General features: G+C 36.5%; 2 protein-coding genes across 4 annotated transcripts; one reads left to right on the top strand and one right to left on the bottom strand.

Moving 5' to 3' along the window:
• Positions 1-227: 227 nt before the first annotated feature.
• LOC121635489 (four and a half LIM domains protein 2-like) lies at positions 228-19065 on the bottom strand. Of its 2 annotated transcripts, none has more exons than XM_041978676.1 (6): positions 18991-19065; positions 5478-5666; positions 5036-5210; positions 4589-4758; positions 2190-2376; positions 228-1103 (listed from the first exon to the last, which is right to left on the bottom strand). In XM_041978676.1, exons 2-6 carry the CDS (start codon positions 5631-5633, stop codon positions 952-954), a joined length of 840 nt encoding a protein of 279 aa, XP_041834610.1. In that variant the 5' UTR covers positions 5634-5666; positions 18991-19065; the 3' UTR covers positions 228-951. The 2 variants fall into 2 exon arrangements, with proteins under 2 accessions (XP_041834610.1, XP_041834609.1); XM_041978675.1 differs by lacking the exon at positions 18991-19065 and adding an exon at positions 8257-8313.
• LOC121635488 (PI-PLC X domain-containing protein 1-like) lies at positions 18866-25567 on the top strand. 2 transcript variants are annotated; one of them, XR_006009467.1, is made up of 8 exons: positions 18866-19074; positions 19185-19321; positions 20219-20344; positions 22182-22337; positions 22464-22576; positions 22661-22731; positions 22803-24307; positions 24349-25567. XR_006009467.1 is itself a non-coding variant. In XM_041978674.1 (7 exons), the coding sequence occupies exons 1-7, from the start codon at positions 18978-18980 to the stop codon at positions 23075-23077; spliced, it is 975 nt and encodes a 324-aa protein (XP_041834608.1). In that variant the 5' UTR covers positions 18866-18977; the 3' UTR covers positions 23078-25567. The 2 variants fall into 2 exon arrangements, 1 of the variants encoding a protein (XP_041834608.1); XM_041978674.1 differs by having other exon boundaries at positions 22803-25567.
• Positions 25568-25779: the final 212 nt, after the last annotated feature.

Raw genomic sequence — 25779 nt, 5'->3', positions numbered from 1 at the left:
AGAGTATAGATCAAAATATTAAACACAGCAATTTCAATAAGTACAAGTGTTTATTTTAATTTAGTGATTTTTGCCCTGAGATATTAGCACCTTACATAAGTAAAACCCCATTCATATAAATAACTAAAAGAAAAGGGCTCAAAATAATCTGAACCAAAGCCAAAAACCCCAATAACATTTACAAAAATAAATACTTTATGATTAAAATAATGAAAACAGACTCAAACATTTGTAACAGCATTGTCAACCTTTTATTAGTGAGTGGAAACAAAACAGTGCATGACTGCAAGCATTGACAACTGCATTATAAAAAGGACAAACATTAACCATTAGTGGAGGCATGTTATTTCCTTTAGCACTTAAAAAGCATATTATCCTTCTAGAGTTCTTATAATCTCTTTATAAGGGGATTAATTCTTCAACATCAAGTCAAGTTACCCAGTCAATGTTGTGTCCACCAGGTGAAAAACATTTTTATTTTTCTAGACAGGTTCAGATTTGATTAAGTAAAATAATCATTGCAACAAACAGCATTAGTAGAAACATTTGCATACCAGTGTGAGCCATTAAAGAATTGTGCATGCTGTTATATAGTCTACAATATCTATCAGAAATTATTATACTAATGCAAAGACTTTCATTCCAAAATGAGACATGTAATTTGTTTTGTTTGTTAGGATTTTTGACATGAAACAGTGAAATATGGCTGAAAAAAATAGTTTGCCTTCCAGCTGGATAACCGCAAACACAAGCAAAAGAGAAGAAAAACTTTGTGGAAGGAAGGCTGCAATATCAGTCACATGAAACACAATATCACCAGCACATGCAGGTTAATGTGTAAGAAACTGATAAATGTTATAAATAATGCAACAGAGGTCACAAAGAGGATGATGTCAAGCTTCCTGACTGGCAGACAACCTGGTCGGACTCTTCCCAGGCTTTGCTGATAACTCAGATGTCTTTGCCACAGTCGGGGCAGAGGATGTCATCTTTGGCTGTCAGGAAGCCTCGACCAACCAGAGACAGGCAGCACTTTTTGCAGTTGAAGCAGTCGTTGTGCCACTGGCGATCCTCAAATGAGATGTACTTGCTGCCCCCGAGACCTGAGGCGAAAGCAGCAAAGAGAAGTCTCATGATCTCTGTAATGCAATAACCTGTAATTGATGGTGATTGGATACACAGGATGCCTAGAGAAGCATATGATCTGAGGGTCATTCAGTCCATATTAAAGGTGTTGGAGATGTTATCATCACTTTGGTTGGATTGTTGTTTAGATCTGACTCAATTTTATGTCACAGTGCTGCACATGATGCATTTTATTCAATATTTAAGGAGAAAAAAATCATGTAAGAAAATTTTACTATAATTAGTTTATAAGGAAGGTCCTGTGATGCTGCATTAAGCTTTGCAGAAGACTTCTTGTTCCTCGAGCTTTAACTCAGGCTGCACTGTCAAATCTCACTTAAGGTTACTTTTGTTCCTCACTTAATAAGATTCAAATAAGGTATGTTTAATTATTATTTTACCAAGCTTTTCCTGCTAGAGAAAGAATTTCAACTTTACAAAAAACTTTTTGACCGTAATTAATTTAGTGACATTAATAAATTCCTATTTAATTTCTTATTTCTATTATGTATTATGTATGTTAAGCCTTTCAAATTCTATTCAGCTCTACTCATTTATACCTACATTGGCTAAACTCTTGGTGGGGTTTTGTAAAAGTCAAAGCCAAAGCATCAAATAATAATTTTCCTGATGTCAGTTAAATCGGCATGCAGATGACAAATTAATCACAGATACACAAATATGGATGACAGGACCAGGCTGCATTCTACAAACATTTTTTTAAACATCCATCTCTTGAAAGCCTATTTATCTTATGGAATCTCAACAACTGTATGTGATTAAAATCATGCATAAAAACCAGCTTGAACTCACATGAAATTGCTTGAACAATCTATGATTTGGATAAAAACGTCAAGACCTATTTAAGTAAGTCATCAAACCTGACATGAGTGCTAAATGTAGTGATTAACTTGTCTTGACAGAAGATCACTGGGCTTAAAAAATAGGCATGAGTGGATTAGTCAGTCTGATGGTTTCATTAAAAGTCTAAAAAACTAAAGACAATCCTGTAGTTCACTGGTTGAGGTTTAAAATTTGTGATACAAGCAGAGATTCATATGTACCGCTGATTGGGGTGGTGCAGTAGGCACATTTCTTGGCAAACATGTTGCAGAAGCAATCGAGGCAGTACACTAAGTCATCCCGAGAGGTGAACCGCTGGCCAGCAAGCTGCTGCTTGCACCCAGTACATACAAAGCATTCCTTATGCCAGGGCTGGTCACGGTAGCTCACCCCTCCAGTGGTGATGGGCTGAAAGATGGAAAAAAAAAACATTGTCAGGTAAAGAAAAGAATAGCACAACTCAAACTCTACTTTATGACTTGCAAGAGCAGAAAATGGAAATTTGGTAAAAGTTAACACATGTATGCATCTAAGGATTTACCTATAGGCGAGTTGTATAAACACTCAATGACATTCTCAATGATGTCTAACAGGTTGTCCAGTTACTCTCAAATGCATCCTTAGTCTGGACAGTGGCTAGAACCTTTTATTTTTATTTTTATCTTGGATCAAAGAGTTTCTATCAATAAACGCCCTGCTTAAAATTTCACTATAGTTTGTATACTGACCAAAATATAATGTAGAGTCAGATGTTTGGAGTCAGTGAAACCAACCACATTGTCAAATACGAGGAAAAATCAGAAACACATGCAACGCATTAAAAAACGAACAAAAGAACAGACAAGCTATCACTCAGAAATACTGTTAGCTTACATTTTTCTTGTCTTGAACAAAACTCTTAACCATGAAATAGTGTTTTATAATTAAGTTATTCCATTCTTAAGTCATGGAGAATTTACAAATTAAAATATATTTTTATTAAAGTAGTCTATTACAGTCTCATGACTGCTAACAGCAGTGTTTGCAACCTGGATGCACATCCAGTAAGGAACCTATACCGCAGTGACTTCAGCTAGTCAAAGCTGGATCAACTCATTTGGCTAGATTTAGCTTGCCTCCTCTTTTAGTTTTGTAAGATTTAAAAATCTGCGTGTTGTGTCTGAATAACTCTGTTATTCAGCATAAATAATACAATAGTAAAATGATTAAATCATACAAAGAAGAGTCACTAAACAAATAATTTCCAAAAGTAAGATGCCAAAAACATAAAAAATGCCAACAAGCAAAAAACAATTTGGCAGAATAATTCCTAATGTATTTCATTAGATTTAATGTGTTTAAATAGCCTTCAAATGGCAGTTTAGTAAGAGCATTGTTTTTAATACCACATAAAAACAATAGAAGTTGACTCATTTATCTCAAGTGTAGACAAAAAAGTAATAAAATGAGTCAATTTCTAAGATTAAGATGCCAAAAACTTCAACAGCTAAATGCTAACCAGCAAAATAATAATAATACTAATAATTTGCCTAAAGTGGCAGAATATTACCAAAGTATTTTTTTTTTTTTTTATAGTTTTAGTGGTTGAGTTGCCCTTAAATTATTGATGGGTGGCAGCTTAGTTTTTAATAGCATACAAAAACAGCTAAAGTTATTTATTTCAAGTGTTTACAGAAAAGTATGCAAATAAGTCATTTCAAAGAGTAAGATGCCAAAAACCTCAAGAGCTAAATGCTAACTAGCAAAAAAGATATTAATTAGCCTAAATTGGCAGTTTTTGTAATTAAATTGCCTTTTAATTATTCAGGGACAACTTAGTAACTAAATGTAGTGATGTAGTTTTTATGTAGCTAAGTTTTTATTCAATTTTGTGTGATAAAATGTAGTTTATCTGAATATTTTTTTTTTTTTTTCCATGATAATTTAATGAGACTAGCTTATGGATCCTAATGGTAAAAATGGTGAGGTAAGCATGACTTCTGTTTACAGAAGTTTTGACATCCTGCTGAGCATATTAATTACCAACTGTATACAAAAAAATAATCTCTTACAAACAATATTAATATTATAGAGTTAAGATGAAAAATTTCAAACTTCAGTTTGTTTATCTTTGAACTTGACTTTCAGCTCTTTAACTTGACTTTATAAGACAGTGTAAAATCATATTTCTTAGTCATCTTAGACTGTCACTGACTTAGTCAGAAGAGAGCCAGATGACTGTTGCCTCACCTACCAGCTTTTCACACAAAAAGACGCCTCCAATTCCTGCCTGCTTGGCCATCTGTTCCTCCTCATATATGTTATGATACACGTGAATCTTCTTCCCTCAGTCCCTACATCCTTTTTAATAGCTGTGCAATTAGCATTTATTTGGGCCACCTTTCAGCCCTAATTAGCAAAAGTTTAATCAAAGCATATTATTTCAAAGAAATGTGTCTCAAATGATGAACAAGGCAACATGTCATGTAATATAATGTTGAAATTGTCCAGCTGTATATCAATATATATCATTATCCAAATATGTAATATGTTAAGCTTGTCATTAATGTAAAAACTGACCATTTATTAATTTGTTCAGCAAACCAAGTCTGTCAAAAGACAAGTGAAAATGCTTTTTTACCTTCTTGCAGTGAACACACTGCAAAGCAAAGTGCTTCTCATAGCAGCCCAGGCAGTAGTTGTTGGTTTCCTTCTTAACAAAGCTCATGGTCCCAATGGGCTGCTGGCAGTACTTGCAAATGAAGCACTTCTCATGCCAACTGTTACCCTTATGCTCCATCTTTTTGGTGCCTGGTAGGTGGAGGGAGGAGAAGCAGAGGGAGTGTGAAAGGGTGACATACATTGGCTATTTTCAATTTATCTACATGTCAGTGCAGCTATGGTAACTGCTGAGAGGGCCTCTGCTAATTATAGCTTTGCTTGCTGATATTATGACATTTGTAGACGAACATAAAGTATTATTTTAATTTTTATTTAAAAATCAGTGTGTATTTGGGTGGATTTTAATGCTAATTTAAGCCCTTAAATGAAAGAACACTACAGAGAAAACAGAAAACAGCTTCCTCACCGGGCATGATGGTCTTCTGACATGCATGGCACTTGGCAGAGTACTCTTTGCAGTAGCAGTCAGTGCACATCAGCATGTCATTCTTGGTGGCAAAAGGCCGATCGACCAGTGATCGGCTGCACTTATTGCAGAGGAAGCAGTCACCGTGCCAATGGCGATCTTTGTACGACAGATCCTGCAGAGACAAACATCTTGATGTTGCTACTTCCACCTGCTGACTCATGAAACTGCTGCAAATTTAGCGGTTGTATGATACAAATAAGAGTGAAGGGATTAATTTTAGATTTACAGATAATAGCTGCAGCCACAGGATACATTGACATTTAAACCTAAAATTAAACAAATGAGTTAACAGTTATTCCAAGGGTCTTCCAAACTTCACTTCAAAGTAATGTTTAAGGAAAGTTTCTTAGCTGTGAACAGGAATCAAATCATGCATCACCTTGCTGGTGCAGCTAATCAGTTTCTTGCACACTGTACAGTTGCTGGAGAAAAGTGCCTCATAGCACTTGATGCAGTACGGGTGTTCCTCCCTCATGATGTACTTCTTCCCATACAAGGAGCCCCTACACTGTGTGCAGTCATAGCGCTCAGCCATACTGACTCTGCTGTCTTGGTTAAGTCCTCCGCTCTGTAACATAAAACACAAAAATGGGTAAAAAAAATATATGAACTCACTAAAATTTGAAAACTGGAATACTGCAGAACTGCTTTCACAAAGCATCTCAGTATCATCTTATCATCATGTGGTTAAAATAAAAATCACTGACAACATTATACCTTCATGAACCTGCACCGGACACAGTGTGCACCCATTCAAGAGCTTCTGGGAACGTAATTGAGAACTACATACAACAAATTAGGCCAAGGAATGTCGCAAACAGCCCACATGATAGGTCCACTCTTTCCTTTCCTTTATTAATGGTCATGATGTGACTTTAAATCTGGTTTATCTCCTGCAAAATATCCCTAAATTACCTCAAATGTAGGTCTGCATTAGCATGAAAAAAAAGAAGACTTCCACTAATTTTCCTCATGAAAACTTAATGGGAGCCTCTCTTTTTTTCCCCTTATTCACATGGGGGGAAACTTTTTTTTACAATGAGATGTTAAGGCAAGTTACATCATTTAACAAACATGAAAAAAAAATTCAAATGCTAGTGTGTAAAGTGTTATGCAACATCTAGAAATCTGAACTGGGAGTTAATTTGGGGATGAAAACTAAGAATGTTTAAGTGTCTATTCTCAGAATTAATTAATAAACTATTTTGAAGATAATTGAATGCAGTGTATTAGTTGAAATACAAAAGCTACAAAAAATGCTCTGAATGATGCAAATTATTTATTCGAAGACAACCAGCATTTGGGTGACAGCAATATTAAGTTCATTGCTGGGAGAGAAAATTTTATTAGGAATCATTTTTTCTCTGTTGGTTGTATGTTTTTACTTGTTAAAAGGCGATTTTTTTAGGGGGTCCTGAGGGGGCCAGGCCACCCCAACTCTGACTGGTAGCAAGTTCATTATGATGGGCGCCTAAGTAAACATCCATCTTCTTGCTTTAATCATTATCTACATTATTCATTGTTATTTACAACTTGCTTTTAGAATGGTTGAGTTTTATATTGTCTTGACATTTAATAGATATTTTCTGAATTAATGACAAAAATTATATATGTTGGTAATCAGTGTGTGTAATATGGGTCGACAAAGGACTGCAGTTACCCTTGTTACCTTTAAAAACATGTCTTATACAACATCATTTCAAATCTGTGAACAGAGATTTGTTTATAAAATAGAAAAAAGCTCAGATGTGTTTTTAATATTGTCCAGACACCCAAGAATCCCTGTATTTCACACACTGGTTGTAACCAACATTAATGATCCTGCTAGATATTGCCGTTCGTGATATTAATGGATTAGCCCCTACACTAACTTCTGTCTTGTCTTGGCCACTCCATTTAAAATCTACTGAATACGCCCCATGGCTGTCTACTTTTATTCTTTTTTAGGAGATATAACCACACAGCTTTTATCAGTGAAAGGTGTGGATCTCCATGGCTTGAATTTAATCAAGAGTTTAAATGAGAATAAAGACAATACTGAATGGAAAGAAGATGGCAAATTTTATGATGCTGCATGGAAGAATGTAAACTGTAGTCATTTGTCTTTTCCTTTAGTCTCAATAGCCTGACAGAGATCCATGTTCTCCATCTTCATTGTGCTGAACCTTCTGTCTCCACCATACTGTTTCCAGAAACTTTTAAAATCATTAACAAATTGTAAGTCCTTAAGACACCTCCTCTGTCACCTTGATTGCTCCTTCACCTCTTTCTAAGTTTCCCATGCTCACATTACCCATCACAATAATTATTATATGACCTTCAGAAATCCTCTATTCAGTGTAAAGAAAACCTCCATACCTTTATCTTAATTAATTGTGTCCTTCAAACACCACATAAGATGCCCAATGTGCAGAAGAAGTATCTTCTACAGAACTTCAGAAATCCCTTTGACTACAACCGACAGCACACACACACCCCTTCACACACAATCATAAATTCCTTCTTTTCAATAGACTGTGTATTGATTGTTGTCAGTTACTCTGTACACTCAGTAGATGTCTCAAAGCTGCACATACCTCCAACATTTGCTCATAAACCCACCTGTAAGCATTTCAGACTATTTAAAAGCTTTCAAAAAACTTCTGTGGAGCTGTGCAAACTCGACCTCAGAGCATTCTTCATATCCTCTTTTCATCCATTAAGAGCTTCTATGAACCCAGTGTAAACATCCAAACTTCAATAAACTGCTCTACAAAGTGTGTACTTCATTAAAAATCTCTTCTTCCCTTTAAATTATTGTGTAGAGAAAAGTCCCCCTACATATGGCTTTGTCAATCTTTCCTTCATCATTCATTCATTAGCGTTCAGTCGTTTACTTCTGCTGTAGTATATATCACTATTTATTGTCTTCAACATGTTAAAAAGTAGTACAAATATCACATTATTTGTCAGAAGAAAACAGCTAATGGTTTTTTAAAGGATCCCTATTTTTCAAAAAAATCTCCAAAGAAACTTTTATATTCAGATGAAATGTCCACAAAAATGATTAAACTAATATTAGTTTTGCCATGCTGAGAATTCAGTGCAGGAATAGAAAAAAAATTCTTTCTAATTAGAAAGAAGACAATATATTATATATTTTTAAAAAATAGTCTTACCTGAGTGTCAGCGGAGCTGCTTTCTTGCAGACTGAGACCAGAAGTGTCTACTGTACACTGTAGTCTGCTTTATTAAATTAGAGCAAAATGTGACCCACACTGGAACATGAGGGTGGGGAAAGTGGTGTGACCAGAGTGGGCAGTTCAGTTTATATTCAGACCACTATAAATTCAAGAGAAAAGGATCTAAATCCAAACAAATCCTCCAGTGAAATGTTGGCCCACTAATGTACCATGTTGTTTCTTCGTTTCCTGTTTATGAGACTATAGATTTACGATCAGTTTAATTATTTTCCTGCTTGGAAATGATAAATTACTTATAAAAGATTTGTAAAAATAGGTAACAATCAAGCTTTCAACATCGGACCACTCTTAAACCTGAATCCCTCTGATTCTGGACAGCATTCAGATCTGGCTCTAAAATGTTTATATTGTTCTCTGTTAATCTCTTTGCCATTTCCCCCCAATATTTCGGACTATCCTCTTGTTGGAAGCATCCTCATGTTGGTTTGAGGCGGTTGAAATCTCGCTTTTATCGAGTGGAGCATCTTCCCATGTGATAACGTCACATCCGAATAAAAGAAATCATAAAGTTGAACTAAGAAAATTATTCAGAAATCAAGATGTGGTAATGGAATCAATTATTTTTCTCTTGTGTGACATCTGTATTAATTCAAATGAACATGAGCAACAAGGTTTGAAACATCATTAAGTGAAATGTAACCATACATGTAGAAAAAAAAGAAGCACTGTTGTTGTTTCTGCTTGAACACTCTGTCATCTAGTGCAATCTACTCCTAATAACATGTCTTTCTTCTTATATCACAAGTTTATTTTGAGGTCTAAAGGGCATATTACTGGTTCAGATTTGGTCTTTGTTCCTTTGTGAAGAAGCCAGCTTGTGGAGAAAAAGCTGAGATTTTCTAAATCTAATAAGGTGGAGAATTTAATGGGATCAGATGACAACATTGCAGGTCCTTTGAGAAGGTTTTTAGACTCCAGGAGTAAAATATGTGCCTACTTTTACACACGTGTCCTTTTTGATTACCTAATTTACAAATTATTCAGTCTATTTAATATATATACGGCCTAATTATTTTTATTTGGCTCTGTCTTGGTTTTGTGTTAGTAACTTAATTTATTTATCAATTTAAATATTATACATTTAGAGAGGTGTCAGATTCACTTGTCCAGCTAGATTTTTGGCAATCTAATACAAGTCTAGTTTAAGATGCAACAAAAACAACTTTGCAAGCATTTTCTGTAAATATAATTTAAAGGAAAAAAAAGTGAACTCTTAGTAGCAGGCTGTGCTGTCTGGTATTCAGTTTAAGTAATTAAGGCTTTAATTATCCAATTTGTCCCACGTGAAGAATTAATTTTATTATAATCTGTCTGACACAGAAGAAGTAACAGAATAAAAAGAAATTCTGATAAGTGTAAGTAATCAAATAATTCACAAACAAAAAAGATATAAAAAAAAGAAATCAAAGCCCAGACCTGAGAAGAACCTATTTTGCCCTAAATAGTCTCCTGGAATTCAGTGGTTACTTAACTAACTGCATTAAAAGGGTTCAGACAAGTTTACTACATCGTCTGATATGATGGGAAGGTGCTGACCTGGAGTTGTACATGTCACAAGATTTACCTTAAATGTAAAGATAGTTAAACATGAAGGAAGGTCTTTCAGTTTACATCACGGACATAACCTGCTTCTACCAATATTGAATGACATGATCACATGAAAACTAGTCGTGAACTTTTAGAAACAACATCCAGAACTTTGTCCTCTCCTCTTGGCCAGAGGTTATCTGAGCTGGGCCAAGGTCAAGTGGAAAACACTCCTGCTATCTGATGATCAAAATGTGGAAATTCTTGTGAAATAATCAATGCCACGCCCACAAGCTGAAGATAAGACAAACCCTCCAACCACCATTAGGATTGTTATCCGAAAAAAGGCGATCTGTTATAGTATGGTGCTGTATTAGTGCATATGACAGGAGAAACCTGTTTATCTGTGGAGGCACCATCAATGCTGAACTATTGTCCGAAAACATGTTTTTCATCCAGATGACAGATTTGGTTTGGTGCTGATATAAACCAACAAACCACATTTAGCATCTACAACAGCAGCATGACTCAAAACTGACGTCCAAACCTGTCACAAACTGGAAGCACAACGAGCATTGTTAGATAAAAGTACAACACAGGAATCCTCAACAAATTGCTGCTTTTCTATGGTGATATGTTCTTTCAACGAGAGGGATCCTTATGTTTTTCATTTACATTTGGATTAGTCATCTTAAATAAACCGAAGCAGGAAACGGATCTCCTGACGTTCAGCTGAGTTTAGTTGAAGGATATTAATCTAATCATCACTCAGTGGCCTCATTTAACCTCTTTCCTTTCCCAACTGCAGCACAGATGAAGAAGATGACACTCAAACAAGTAAAGGAGTGTGTTCTTTACATTAGGAATGTATATCAGGGTGAGTCTCATTATATTACAATGGAAGACAGGATGTCTCCACACCTAATTGGTGCATTTGTTTACTCAGAAATCACAAGAGAGCAAACCCACAAAATGCATGGGTTGTTTTTCAAGAAAACATGCTTGGAACTTTTTCATTATGAGGCATAACCAATAACAACCAAAAGAAAGTCAGAAATATGTGGTGTTTTATGAGTAATATAAATCTGTTGCATTGCTTCTTGTGTTTTCTCTTGTACACAGCTGCTGCACCCAGAATAACGATATTAGAAAACTAAAATGGACAGATGAGGCATGAATGGAAGCTTTTGAGCATCAAATTCATTTGATTCTGGACAAACTGGGAGACTTTTGAAAGTCATTGCACCTTTTTTTCCTGGCAGCTAAAGGACCGTACATGAACTAAGTGTTTTCATGGAAAATGTTTGGCTTGGAGAATTTTCCTAGAAATTCTATTGATGATTTATAGTGCAAGACTGAGTTAGTTGTTTCTTAGACATACTTTGACGGGGCACACTGTCTGTGTTTAGTTTCTGCTGTCAGATGCTCTGATTCATGAAAAGCAAAAATATCACATTCCTTATTAGCAGTATCAGGTACATCGTGCAAAGCAGTTGTAATTGAATGTGTGGAGTACACATGACATGCTGATGATTTACCATGCTGATCAGGTTTATCTACAATCACATGAATACCAAGTCCTTGACGTGGTGAGGCTGGGGTGGTGGAAGAAGTCATACAAATTACTTCACACATAGATGGGGTTTATGTCCAGTGTGAAAATAACAAGAGGATTAAAGTTATTTTTAAACTTAGTTTTCTTATTATTTTCAGTTTCTCCAAGAAATCATTTGAAACTGGATGAATGCACGGTGCAGGTACTATAATAATTAAATTTAAATATGAAATTTATTGATTTGTGTGTTGTTTTTTTTTCTAATAAAAATTTGTTTGCACAAAAACAACACTGAATTTAAGGAAAAAGTGTCTTTCTCCAGTGTTGAATATTGTCTTATTTCTTGCTTTGTCACAAATCTTTTTCTGTTCCTTGCTCCCTCTAATAATGTCCTCTTGTGTTTCTTTGCAGAATCGGGTATAGTGTGCTTCCAAAACGGCCATGGATATCTAGTTGTTGGTGAGGTGACATGATGCTGTCATGGGATGCTCAGGCCTCGGACACAAAGTTGTGATCCCAGATTCTCAGATCCAGCATGCTGCATGGCAATGACTGCCCAAGGAACGTACACAATGAATGTCAGCTTGCCATCAAAATGAGTCAGAGGCACTAAGTTATAAGGTCAGAGACTTGTATTGCTTTCAATATTTTCTTGGAACACATGGCATTGGTACACTTTCTGACACACAGCTAATCATAATGTGTATTTTATTCTGTAAACACAGCGTCTCAAGTAGATCTGGCAGGCTAATACCCACATAAGCACCATAAACAATAATCCAATAAAGTTCATAGTGTCCATAATTTTCTATAGCTGATTTGGTTCTTATGTTATCAGACACTTAGATTTCGCATAAGTCTACAGGTCGACACTGTCTCATTGGACATCAGCTGATTTGTAGACATCACACCATCCAGTGACACTTCTGATGAAGATGGAAGATTGCCGCCAACATGTCGGGTAGGCTTATGCTAAAACTAAGTGTCTGTTAACATAAGAACTAAATCAACAACACTATAAACAGCTTTTCAACTTTTCACTAAATTTACACGCTAAAATTCTTTCGTTAGATCTGGTAAACAAAACTACTTGGTTGAGTTTAGGTATTAAAAATAAATATGAAATTGTCTTCACTTATTTCTTTGATATTACAATCAATTTATTTGGGTACAAAAATGTTTTTGGGCAATATATTGCAAAGTCATGACATATGTAATGTCAGAGGGGCAGACCCTTGTTAGCAGTCTTTTAAAACAGTTATATATTTTTACACGAGGATGTTTTTATGTGAAAATATATATAAAGGGAGTGTGATAAAGAGCTAAAATACTTGACAGTTTTGTGCCAATCATTAGCACCAAAGAGAAAATAAATGCCAAAACCAATTATTTGCAATTGGCCAAATTATAATCTTTCATAACGGTATCAACTTAAACCTTCCCACACACATAAAAACATATACACACAAACTTTACACAGTATGTAGCATTTATTTTCTCTTACACTCACACACTAATGAACATGTTTGGGAAAATGTGGGCTTCAGTGGCTTGCCCAAGTACACTTTGACATGTGAAGGAACTGGGAATCAAACCACCAAACTCTAGGAATAAAACATGATGGTTTAGGCTTATGTAAAAGTGGCTACATGGTTAAGTTTGAGCAACAAACCACCCTTGTTAGGTTTAAAAAATAAAGCTTTTGTTTTAAAATTAGGCAAAAAAAAACTTGTTTTGTTAAGTTTAGTCAACAAAACTACTTCATTAAGTTTAGTCAAAAGGCTACAAACCAACTTTGAACCAACAAAATAACTTTCACTTTGAAAATTAGGCAACAAAACTACATGTTTACATAAAAGCAACAGAACTACTTTGTTAGGTTTAGGAAACAAAAAACTGATTGCGTTTAAGTTTTAAAGCTTAAGCTACTCAGGTTTAGGGTACAAGGTAACAAATATGATGTTACTTTAAAACAAAATAGATACACTTCTATATCACTTTGCTTGTTCTGAAGCAGTGTAACTCTGGAAAAACACTAACATGATGAGACAAAATGTGTTTTACAGTTTTAGGGATAATTCATGGTATCAGGAAATCAGAATAAAATATTAAATATAATCCTTTTTAAAGTAATTACTTTGTTTTAAGGATTATAACGCAGCAGTCTGCTTGATTAATAAAAAGAAATAATTTACCACAGGCCTGGGGTACAAGTTGGCAACATGCAACATGCACCTAAGATATAACATGCACTCATTCACTCATGCACCTTGTTTGACTACCACTGTCAATATATGTACATACTTGATCACCATAGATAGACTCTTGTTCGGTCCAACTCTGAGTGTGTTTTTGTGTCACAGCACAACTAGCTGAGTAGACATTACAATGAGTGTACAATAGTTTTTACCATTTTGTCTCCTTTATCTACTGTTGCCTTTATTTAATTTTAAATTAGTCTAGTTATGCTTAAGTACTAACCCCTAATGTCAAGTACTAACCTTTAATGTATGTATATGCTACTGGATGCTTGAATTTCCCTCGGGATCAATAAAGTATCTATCTATCTATCTATCTATCTATCTATCTATCTATCTATCTATCTATCTATCTATCTATCTATCTATCTATCTACACAGAAAAAGAGAACATAACAGATTCTCGTTAGGAAAAAAACACCCTGACATTAGACTTATAATGTCAGAATTGATCAGAATAATATATCAATATAACATTTGACAATTATATAGTGCGATTAAAAAAACAATTATTTTAGATACCTTGTTTTGTGTTTTTTTTTTATAAGACAGTGTATCTTAAGCCTTGATTTTACAATACTCGCAAATCTATTTTCTGAATCAAAATCAAAATTATTCTCACATGATCATGAGGTTTGTGTTGTTGTTGTTGTTGTTTTTGGTTTTTTTCTTCACCGAGGTTGGAAAACCAAATGTTACAATTATATAAGTGTTTTCAAGGTAACTTCTCAAATATGATCATTAATGAGCTTTTCATGACTCAATCATTTAGAAACATCACAAATTTTAGAAAATGGTCACAATTATCAGCAAATGAAAACAATAAGAAAAAATAAGAATTGCTAGTGTACAATAAAAAAAAACAAAAGTTACATCCTGATAAAAACCTTATTGTTTCAGTTTGCTGTCATTATAAAATAAAGCATGACATAAATGTCCAACATAAAAAACACAATTAGATAGACTCTTGACCTTAGATAAGTTACATCAATAATCAAACTAAACTGAGTTTAGGTCCCTGCAGATCCAAATAATCCAAACAAGATTAAAACTTGTTCCACTTGACTATAAAACAGGACAAAAAACATTGGTGAAGCTGTCATATTTAATGTAAGAAAACACTTCCTTCTAATGGCTCAGAGTCTGACAGGGGAATGTTGGAAAGTTTTATGAGTAGAAAACAATCTGACTTAATTTAGACTTTACTGCCTCATTCACAGACAGATCAGGTGACCCAGTGTGTCCAGTTTAATGACCATATGTTCTTCATTTCATCCTCAGCATTTATATGGTGGCTTTGCTGTCTGTTTCCATGCAGCTTTCATTAGTCACTGCACTTCTCATGATCTTTGTGAATTAAGAGGCTCCTTGTTCTAATAAGATCATATGATAAATATTAAATTAGGTTATAAAAAAAAAGTTGATGCTTTATATTGCAGTAGTTTCTGCAAATAAAGAAGGGATGTGAGTTTGGTTGGCAGAGGGCTTGATTTCATTCTCTGCTGATTCTTTCAAATGGCACCTAAGGCATGGCATGTAAGTGCTTAACAGAAATCACTCCTTTGCAAATAAAAACTTCACATGTATCCAAGTCAAGGGTCAGAAAAGATGAAATACTAAGCAAAAAGCAAATACTTTTCTATTGGATTTAACAATTAACTTTTTCCCCAAACTAAGCAACAGAAAATGGGCCATCTTTTAAAAGCTTCTCATTGGTCCAACATATCAGCACACAAGCAAAAATACAGCAGGATAATCTAATAGCAGGACAGCAGAACTGGGACAAGAGATCATGTGCTTGCCAGGTTTATCCGCTTGTCCTGAAGGTTTCTTGAAGCTAAAAGCACCCATAGAGGTGGCTCCCAACCCTGAGATTAGCATCAGAGATAATTGTGATAGACACGGAGCCAGAAAAAGCAACTAGAAAATGTGATTTTTTAACAAATCTTCCATCTTCCCTCTTTGATGGACTAGGTCACAACCTGCAGATTTTACAGCAAGCATTACGTAACTATAAGGAGTCTCACGCCAAAAAGGTTAAAACCGTTTTTTTTTTTGTTTGTTTGTTTGTTTTTTTTCCCCATTTAAAGGCCCACTACAGAGGTTGGCATTGTTTTACTGTTTAGCACCTCCTACAGGAACAAGAAGGATTCTTACATTCATGGTACTGTTTGATTTTTTTTTATTTTTGTAACTTTTGAAAATGGAAAATGTGTGAAATCAGCACTTGTACAATATAATTCAAACTGAATACACTCCTTGCCAACCACTTTATTGGGTCCACCTGTTGAGTTACTTGTTAACACAAACTTATCAGCCAATCATGTGGAAACAACTCAGACCATTTAGTCATGTACACATGGTGAAGACGACTTGCTGAAGTTCAAACTGAGCATCAGAATGAGAAAGAAAGGGGACTTAAGTGACCTTGAACGTGTCATGGCTGTTGGTCTAAGTATTTCAGAAACTTGTTGACAACAGGAAGTCACATAGCCACTCGTTCCAGCCAAGATATGCAGAATAGCTTCTCTGAACACACAACACGTCCAGCCTTGAAGCAGATGGGCTCCAGCAGCAGAAGACCACACCGGGTGCCTCCTGGCAGCTAAGAACAGGAACCTGAGGCTACAATTCACACACACTCACCAACACTGGACAATAGATGATGGAGAAACATCTCCCAGTCTGATAAGCTGGTGGTGTAATAGTGAGAGGGATATTTTCTTAGAACACTTTGGGTCCCTTATGCTAACTGAGCATTATTTAAACACCACAGCCTACCTGCTTATTTTTCCAGACCATGTCCATCATGTCAATACAGAACAAAATCTCAGGAATGTTTCCAACACTTTTTTGAATTTATACCTGTATTAAGACTGTTCTGAAGGCAACAGTGGATCCAACTTGGTACAAGCAAGGTTTACTTAATAAAGAGGCTGGTGAGTGTCTATTGTTGTGTCTTGAATTGCAAATAAGCTAAGAACCTTTGTAAAGCTGCAAACTTCCATGACTTTGGTGTGAAATTTGCATAAACTGACCAAACTTTTTAACTTTTGAAAAGAGCTCATGTACATGTTTGTATGCAATCAGATTAAGGTGGTTAACTAAGCATCCATCTGAGGCAGAGACAATAAAGAAGGTTTTTATATCTCATGCTTCAATCTCCGATAACTAAAAGAACATGTATGAATATTATGCTGTTGTGATGCGATATTTTTAGCTGTGTAAAATAGTAAAAGTCAGGAGTACATAAACATTTCAGTAGTTTTTGTGGAAGACTCGACCGCAGTTTCAGTTTCAGTACATAGAACAGAGGGAGAAATGTGATTGAGAAAGTTTATTTGAACATAATGAAAAAAGAAAACACAAATTAAGTTAAACATTTCACATTTTACAGGAGGTAGAAATATGGTCATTTCATGCTCTTTCATCTCACCCCTTTTTTTCTCTTTGACAAGTATTTTTGTACATGCTTCTGTGAGATAAAGAAAACACACCCTTTTCAGTTATAACATTTTACAGCTCAGGACATTGCAAAAATGTGGTCCTGAACACGATATAAAACTAGGAAAGTACAACCACAGATGAACTACAACACATGACAAACCATGCTGTTATTTAACAAAAGCGAAGTCAAAGCAGCAAAGAAATGTATAAAAATCTGAGTCCTGTTTTCCAGCTACCACGAGCAAAAAAAATGTCAGTAGCAGCCTGGTGCTGTGGATCATTTCCTCTTGAAAAATTGATCATTAGTGTGAGCACCTCTATAAAAGCTTTTGCAGTTTGCTGCTATGAAGCATTTCACTATTAACATAATGCCAAGGAGGAAAGACATCTGCAATGATCCTAGAGAATTGCTGCAGTGTTCAGAGAAATTGTAATAAAAGCCCAAGAGACACTGAACTGTTATGTAATTAGTTTTCCATATGTTTCTGTATTTATGCTGCATTATGTAATAAAATATAAATAGCTCAGAAGTTAAAATCCGGCCATTTAACACCACCTAATGTTATAAAAACATACCTGTGCTGACTCAGTCTTTTCTCTTAAATGCATCTTTTTACAATGTGTATCTCAGATTTGCTAACAGTGTCCTTTTCCTGTTTCTGTGTTTTGTATTTTAAAGATTACTACCCATTTGTTTTTTTTTTCCTTTAAAATGACTAAATAAAAGTTAACTATCCAGTGTGAGAAATATGTGTACAGTTTGTGTTTCAGATTTCATCTTGTTCAATGTGTTGATATTTTATTCATCCACTAAACAATCACTGAATCAACATGTATATAAAATGCATTCTCAGAATTATGTGTATTTTACCTGTAGAGGATTAACAATGTGTTGTTGGTGACCACTGATGATGGAAATACTGCACTGCCTTTTGTCATAGACTCAGATGCAGTTATAAAATAAAGTGATTGTTGCCACAAAGCCGACCAGCTCGAGAGATATCCTTTGGTCAGATGGCATATACCATCTGTTTAACACATGGTGTTTGTTACAGAAATAATGACACGGTGCAATAACGTGTGCGTTGTTGTAAAACATTAGAATTGGAAGAGGATGTACTTTTTCATGTGACTGTATGTTATTTGTATATAAAACAGCATTTGAAGAGGTAGTAATGCAAACCTTTTCAGATTGGATTTTTAAAACATTACTTACTATTAATATTAATTATTGTTGTTGTTGCTGTTGTTGATCCTAAAAACTCTTATGTAATTTTTCCACCTGTTAACAAATAAACAAATAGGCTAATTACTGCCCTGTGGTGGCGACAGTAAGTTAAGTAAGTTACAGTAAAATAAGTAAATTACAGTAAGTTCTTGCATTATTGTTGCTATCACTTTCAACATTGCACCTAAAAATGAGAGTCTGGCCACCAGTTAAATATCAGAATTAAATACAACTACACTCAAGGCGCTCTTAATGAATAGATTTCTCCATTCGTTCATTTGTGATGCAGTCATTTTCATTTGCAACAACAAATCCAAACTGGTGAATCTTAAACTTTTACTGCAGTGTATTAGAGAATCTAAGCTTTATTGTAAATGCGTATGTTTAATTAGAAAAAATAAAACCCAACCGTCAATATAGATTGCTTTTGTTATGAAAGTGACCGTTCGCCGTTACTTTTCCGGTTTTATTTTGGAATACAACCGGAAGCGCTAGCTTATTCCTGAATTTGTACATTGACCAGGAAGAGTTTGTAAACACGGACTTCAAATTCAAAACGAAAGTTTAGCCTTTCTAATGAGATGTTAAAAAGACAGCCGGTGGATTATTCCAGTTTACGGACATGGAGGACAAACCTCAACTCGTAGGTAACCCGGACTGGATGTCCCGCCTTCCGGAGAAGCTGCTGGATGTCCCGCTGTGGAACCTGGCCATACCCGGTATAAACCCTTATATTTATTTATGCCTCCACCTAAAGAGAAATATTAAATAATATAACTTTTTTTTAAATAAAATAATAAAATAAAAACGGTGGTTTGTGTCACAACAGGAAGCCATGACAGCATGTCTTTCTGCCTGGATGTTTCCTCTCCGGTGGTCAAATCCCAGCCTTACATCCTCAGACTCACCGACAAGTTGTTACCCTGCTGCATCCGTCCCTGTATTTCCCGCTGGGCCACCACGCAGGTACAGGGTCTCTAAATTAGGAGATTGCATCTAAACAGGAAACCCAGAACCTGCCCATCATTTGGATTATTTAGTCATTGGATACACAAACCAAAAAACTGAATTACTTAACATTTATTTTATTAATTCACGTGAGAATAAATAACCATCTGGTCCTTCCTTGAGATTTGTGTCTTGCAACCAAGTTGCCAGATTTAGCTGGGGTTTTCCAGTAATTTTGTCTAAACATCCTTGTTTCAGTTTCACAGAAACGTCGGTACACAAGTTTAGTCTAGCCTAGTCATGTTCTCATCCTTACATTCTTTGCATTTTTATTGTCTAGCATTAACAAGCCAGAAAGAAATCAACAAGCTGAAATACAATTTTTCTAACTGTGATGATCACTGTCATACTTAAAGCGATTGTTATGGTCACAGTTATAGGGTTAGTTATATCACCTAAAAGTCTTGACATGGATCACTACACTATTTATCCAATAAGTGAAGTAAGAAACATGCATCTTATCTGTTATCAGGTAATCTTCAGTTGATGTCACGGTCTCTCGAAGAAAGCCTTGAGTGCACATTTAGTAAACTTCCTTATTTGGCTTTTGCTAAAAGGCTCACTCAAGCTACTATTTCTTCTCTAAAGTTGGATTACTTAATCCTGCTTCTATGAGAAAGCCATCAGGTCTTAAAATGATGGAAATACAGCTCCAGATGAATTTTAGACTTTATTAATTATAATATTCTGAATATTTATCTGTTTGCTTTTAAGTTTTCCTGCGTATAATAAAAAAAATAAAACCAATCGTGAAAACACTTGATCGGACTAATCCCTTTAGTGTTACTGCTGTCATGATCTTTTATTTAGTCTATTAAGTTTTTACATTTGGGACTTTTTATTCTCTGTTTGCAGCAATCGGTCCTCAGTGATCAGTGTGAACTTGGTGTTCGGTTCTTTGACCTGCGGATTGCCAAGAAGCCAGCAGGGAGCAGCACACTTTTCTTTGCTCATGGCATCTACACTTTGATCACAGTCAAGGTAAGACAGTTACACTCAGTGCCACAGAGTTATGATGCTCTTTAATCTCACCAACACCCAGTCACGTGGTTCATGTAGCCCTCAAAAGTTCCAAACATCTGTCAGTCCGTTTGAACAGGGCGAAAACATCCATTTTCCTCACAATTTTTTCCTCAGTATCAACCAATAATGTTCATTGATTCTGCACAGACTGTATTTTATCAGAGATTTATTGTTTGGAAGCAGAGACAAAGAATTTATCAGTTGAAAATAGCCTGTAAACACATCTAAATAAAGGCTTGTGTCTGGTTCACATTAGCTAACTACAGTTAAACTACAATAGCTCGTTAATCACGCAGTTAACTAAAACTGTTGACTTAATTTACTACAGAACATGCAGCTAATGCCTCATTATGCCAAGAAATGTAGTCATTTCAGCCGCTTTCCAGAGAAAATGCTTCAGAAACAGAATCAGAATCAGAAATCAGAATCAGAAAGGTTTTTTATTGCCATATGAGTGAACAGGTTCACATCATTAGGAAAATGCTGCGGTACTTGGTGCAGACATAAAAACAATATAAGTTTAAGCATGCAATAAATATAAAATAAAAAATTTAAAAACAAAATAAAGTCTCTACACTTTAACACAAAATTACAAAATATACAGGATGGGTATGGAGTTAGAGCATAATCCAGAAGGGAGTATGCTAAAGTGACAGTAAAGTAACTTTAGTATGTTTGTCTCTTTTTGCATGAAGCACAGGTCCTGTGACTGAGACAGAGCGTTTATGGCCTAGAGTTCTTGTTCATGAGTCCAACAGCAGAGGGGTAGAAACTCTTCTTGTGGCGAGAGGTTCTGGTCCGGATGGACCGTAGCCTCCTGCCTGAGGGGAGTGGCTCAAAAAGTCCATGACCAGGATGAGAAGGGTCGGCTGAGATCCGGCCCGCACGGCCCAGTGTCCTGGAAGCGTACAGGTTCTGGAGAGATGGGAGAGTACAGCCGATCACCTTCTCAGCAGAGCGCACGATACGCTGTAGCCTCTGTTCGTCCCTGGTGGTGGCTCCAGCGTACCACACGGTGATGGAAGAAGTGAGGATGGACTCGATGATGGCTGTGTAGAACTGCACCATTGTCTTTGTTGGCAGGTTGAATTTCTTCAACTGCCTCAGGAAGTACATCCTCTGCTGGGCCTTCTTGATGACAGAGGTGATGGTGGGCTCCCACTTGAGGTCCTGGGTGATGGTGGTACCCAGGAAGCGGAATGAGTCCACAGTGGTGATGGGGATGTCAGTCAGGATGATGGAGGGGAGTGGGGCTGTGTGCTTCCTAAAATCCACAATAATCTCCACTGTCTTCTGGGCGTTCAGCTCCAGGTTGTTGTGGCTGCACCAGGACACCAGACGTTCAACCTCCATCCTGTAGGCAGACTCATCCCCGTCAGAGATGAGTCCAATAACGGTGGTGTCGTCCGCAAACTTAATAAGTTTGACAGACTGGTGGCTCGAGGTGCAGCAGTTGGTGTACAGGGAGAAGAGCATAGGAGAAAGTACACAGCCTTGGGGGGTGCCAGTGCTGATGGTCCGGGAGGCCGAGATGTTCTTCCCCAGCCTCACGTGTTGCCTCCTGTCCGTCAGGAAGTCAGTGATCCACCTGCAGATGGGATCAGGCACGTTCATCCGGGACAGCTTGTTTTGGAGGAGGTCTGGGAGGATGGTATTGAACGCGATCAATGCTGGAAATTTCGGCAGTTTCCGTGTTCTAATCTTTCCATAAACGTCTGTGGGACTGTCGACACTCTCACTGGACCACTTAGGAAGTTATTAACAGCTTGTTGAAGATAAATGTGTCTCCTTGCAGGAGGCTCTGGATGAACTGGCTACATGGTTAGATGCTCATCCTAAAGAGATCGTTATCATCTCCTGTTCACACTTTGAATCTCTGACGTATGAGGATCATGCCGATCTGGTGGATTTCATCCTCTCACTTTTCAGCAAGAAGCTCTGTTCCTCACAGGTAGACACACATTTTTAGCCAAACAGGTTGAAGAATATAATGATTTATTTTTATAAACATCTTAAAGCAGTTTTCTGAATGAATATTCCAAACATTAACACATATGTTTGTACAAACTACATTCAGGACATTCCCACTCTGCGTTCCTGTTGGTCCAGAGGGCAGCAGGTCATCGTCTCTTATGACTACCAGCAGATGGAGCAGCAGCACCCTGAGCTGTGGAAGAAGATGCTCTACAGGTAATGTTGCAGAAAGCTTGTGTTTGCTGCAGATATACTGGTCAAACACTAAACCTCTGGCCTAATGGAGGTGTTCTGTCACAGGTACGCTGAAAGCCCATCCCCAATGAAAGTAATCGCTTATCTGGAAGCACAGAAGCAGAAAGGAAGACCAGGTATGCAGCAATTTAAATGAGGGGAAATATCTTCATTCCTCCATTAAAGCTGGTGTTGCTTGCCTCTCCAGCTGGGTTTTACACGTGCGGCCTCAACCTGACAGAAGACGCTCCTTACATCTTCCTCCATCCCCTCCAGACCATGAGGAAAATGACAATGGCGGCTCTGACGCCTTTGCTGTTTTGGACAAGTGAGCAGCAGCCGGGGCCTGAAAGGGGCGGAGTCAACATCATCTGCTGCGACTTTGTGGGACTCAGCCAGTTTTGCTCCATTGTGATTGATTTGAACAACAAACTGCTGGACGGGGCATCGGCAGCAGCTTCCTCTGATGCTGCTGCTGCCTAGAAACCACCAGATTAGCTCTGGATTGTCAGCTGGTTTCTCTCAGTATTATTCTCTTTTAAATTTAAACTTGGTTTCTATCAAGTGCTGAATTTGTTTTTTATCAGACTCAGCAGAAGGAGCTGCACGTATTAGAAACTTTTTTTTAGTCTTTGCCTCTACTGTGAACAAAAGTCAGGTCCCAATCTAACTTATTTCTGATCAAATGGCTGAAAGTGGTTCTTGGTTGTGGAAATTAGTAGTGGAATAGCTGTTGCCATAACAACAAGACTGTTGTCGACGATCCAACGCAGTCTGATGAGTCTGTTTCCTTCTCTTTTTTTTTAGTTTTTAGTGTAATTTTTGGTAACAATAAGCATTGTTCTTTTAGCACTTTTTTTTTTTTATCAAATTGCACTATATTTTGTGTATGTACAAATTTACTGTATTTTCCAGTCGCACATATATACACGTATTCATAGTTTGGCTGATCCTGTGACTTATAGTCGGGTGCCACTATATTAACATGTTTTTAATGTTACTTTATTTTGACATGAACAAGGAGTAAACATTACCGTCTACAGCCACTAGATGGTGCTCTAGGCTTGAGACAACTATAGACAAATCCGACAGCCTTTTGTGTGTTGCTGCCATTTTTGGGATGGCAACCTCATATCTGCTGCCTTATGCCGATACTGACATTAAAATGAATATCTGGACTGATGGCATTAGGCAGTGGCCCACAGTTACTGATGAAGGCATCTTATCTGCCAGTCTTTACGTTGCTTTGATTTTTGTGTTAGTTGGGCATTGGTTGTGAAAGGGGAAACAAAGGAAAAAAAGTCCACTTGCCATTCCTCTGCATCTCTGTTTAAGTACTGTAGTACTATAATAGTAGCTAGATCGTTTAGTTGTACTCAGTAACTGCAAATGATCCAAATAAATTAAATATTTATTAGATTTTTTACAAAGGAATCAGATTATTTCATTAATCACCGACCTTGTGATGAGCAACAAAATGCAAACCCCAGGGGTGTGAATACGAACATTCCCACGCAAATTTATGTTGCCAAATAAAAGTTCTCGACTAGTGGTGCAGTTTATAATTTTAATAATTGGTGTAACAGGTTATAAGACAGCTGTGATAGGACAACCTGAAAAGAAAACTCGTGCCATGGCTTATCTTGCACTATTGGATTTGGAGAACTGTGAGCTCCACAGGGAGCATGTTTTAACAGACCTGCCTCTCAGCAGGTACCGCTTCCCCAAAAATACCCTGTTGAATTTATTTCAAGATTAATTTCTGTGCTTTCTATGGTTTATTATAGCATTTTTGTAGGTGAAAGGCAATATCCACTGAAGCCCTGGCTAATGACCCCCATAGCCAACCCGAGGACCCTGCAGAAGCAGACTTTGACTTTGATGTCAAACCTTTTTTTTTAATATTATTATTTCTGAGACGGCTCTTTCCTCTTAACTGCAGCCGTTAGCTTCTCCCAAGCCTTATTCTTTCTTTAGTTGGTCACACCTGCATAAAGTGTTCCAAACAGTATTTTCTGGTTCTTTCTACAAGTACCTCAATTTCAATGCTGGAGAAATTCCTCTTCTTCGCCCTCTTTGGCATTATTTTAGAGAGGAACAAACACATTCTTAAAGGGATTGCTGCTACCATATATGGTCAACTGGAGGCGTTTTTTAATGTAAATGTGCCTGAACATGGTTATTTAGAACAGGTGGGATTTATCAATAGAGAATACTGATGTGTTTATGCATGTTTGATAACTCAGGGTTTTTTTGTGCTGTGTGTTACTTAAATTCTAAATTTCAGTCCTACTCAAGAATTTAGAACATTTTCTACGTACAGTTGATAAATGAGGCCCCTGGTCTCATAGAGGGCCTTTTATTGTGGGCAGCCAAGGCACGCCTGTGCAATAATCATGCTGTCTAATCAGTATCTTGCCATGTAAGGTGGATGGATTATCCCAGCAGAGGACAAAGGCTTATAACGCAGATGTACACAGATTTGTAAACAAAACCTGAGAGAAACAGTCTTGTTCTTAGATTTTGTGAAACAAATTTCTAATAAATGTGACTTTTTTTTTTTGTTTGTTTTGTTTATTTTATTTTTTTCCTCTTCATGATACATTCTTTGACAGATGCTTCATATTCTGGACCAACTTAGTCCAGAAAATATGGTATATATTTCCTAATTTCTTGTGTCTCATAATCATTTTTCAATCATTGCCTACCTACTTTGTAACTGTGTATTGTGATTAAAAGTGTAAACATTTGCACTAGTACCTACTGTCTCATAAGTTTTGTAAAAAATTTGTAGGATTTTTAAATCCATATCTAAAAAAAAGCATAATAAACAGTTAAAACATAGTTTCGTAGAAGTGGTCACTCTTAATCATGTGTCTTATGTAGAGGTATCTTTCTCTGCTTAGATATTTGCCTCTGCCTGTTTTCCTGATTTTTTTTGCTTTATTATACGAGTAAGTAAACACCAGCCAATGTAAAGAAAATAAAAGAACGAAAAAAATCTGCTGTAATTTCTGTGGAACAATTACAAATTGACATTTTGGTTCTAATTTACCTCTTAATGTGTCTGACAAATACATCTTGTGAATATTCATAATGAATAGATCAATCAACCTAAATGGGCTGAGTGAGGAAGGTTTGCCTGATCTAGAGGAGCACATCCTCGTTTAAAAAAAGCAACATCC

This window comes from Melanotaenia boesemani, chromosome 24, assembly GCF_017639745.1.
Source record: "Melanotaenia boesemani isolate fMelBoe1 chromosome 24, fMelBoe1.pri, whole genome shotgun sequence".
Taxonomy (NCBI): domain Eukaryota; kingdom Metazoa; phylum Chordata; class Actinopteri; order Atheriniformes; family Melanotaeniidae; genus Melanotaenia; species Melanotaenia boesemani.
The sequence above is the reverse complement of the archived record's forward strand: the minus strand, read 5'-3'. Positions and strand labels throughout refer to the sequence as shown.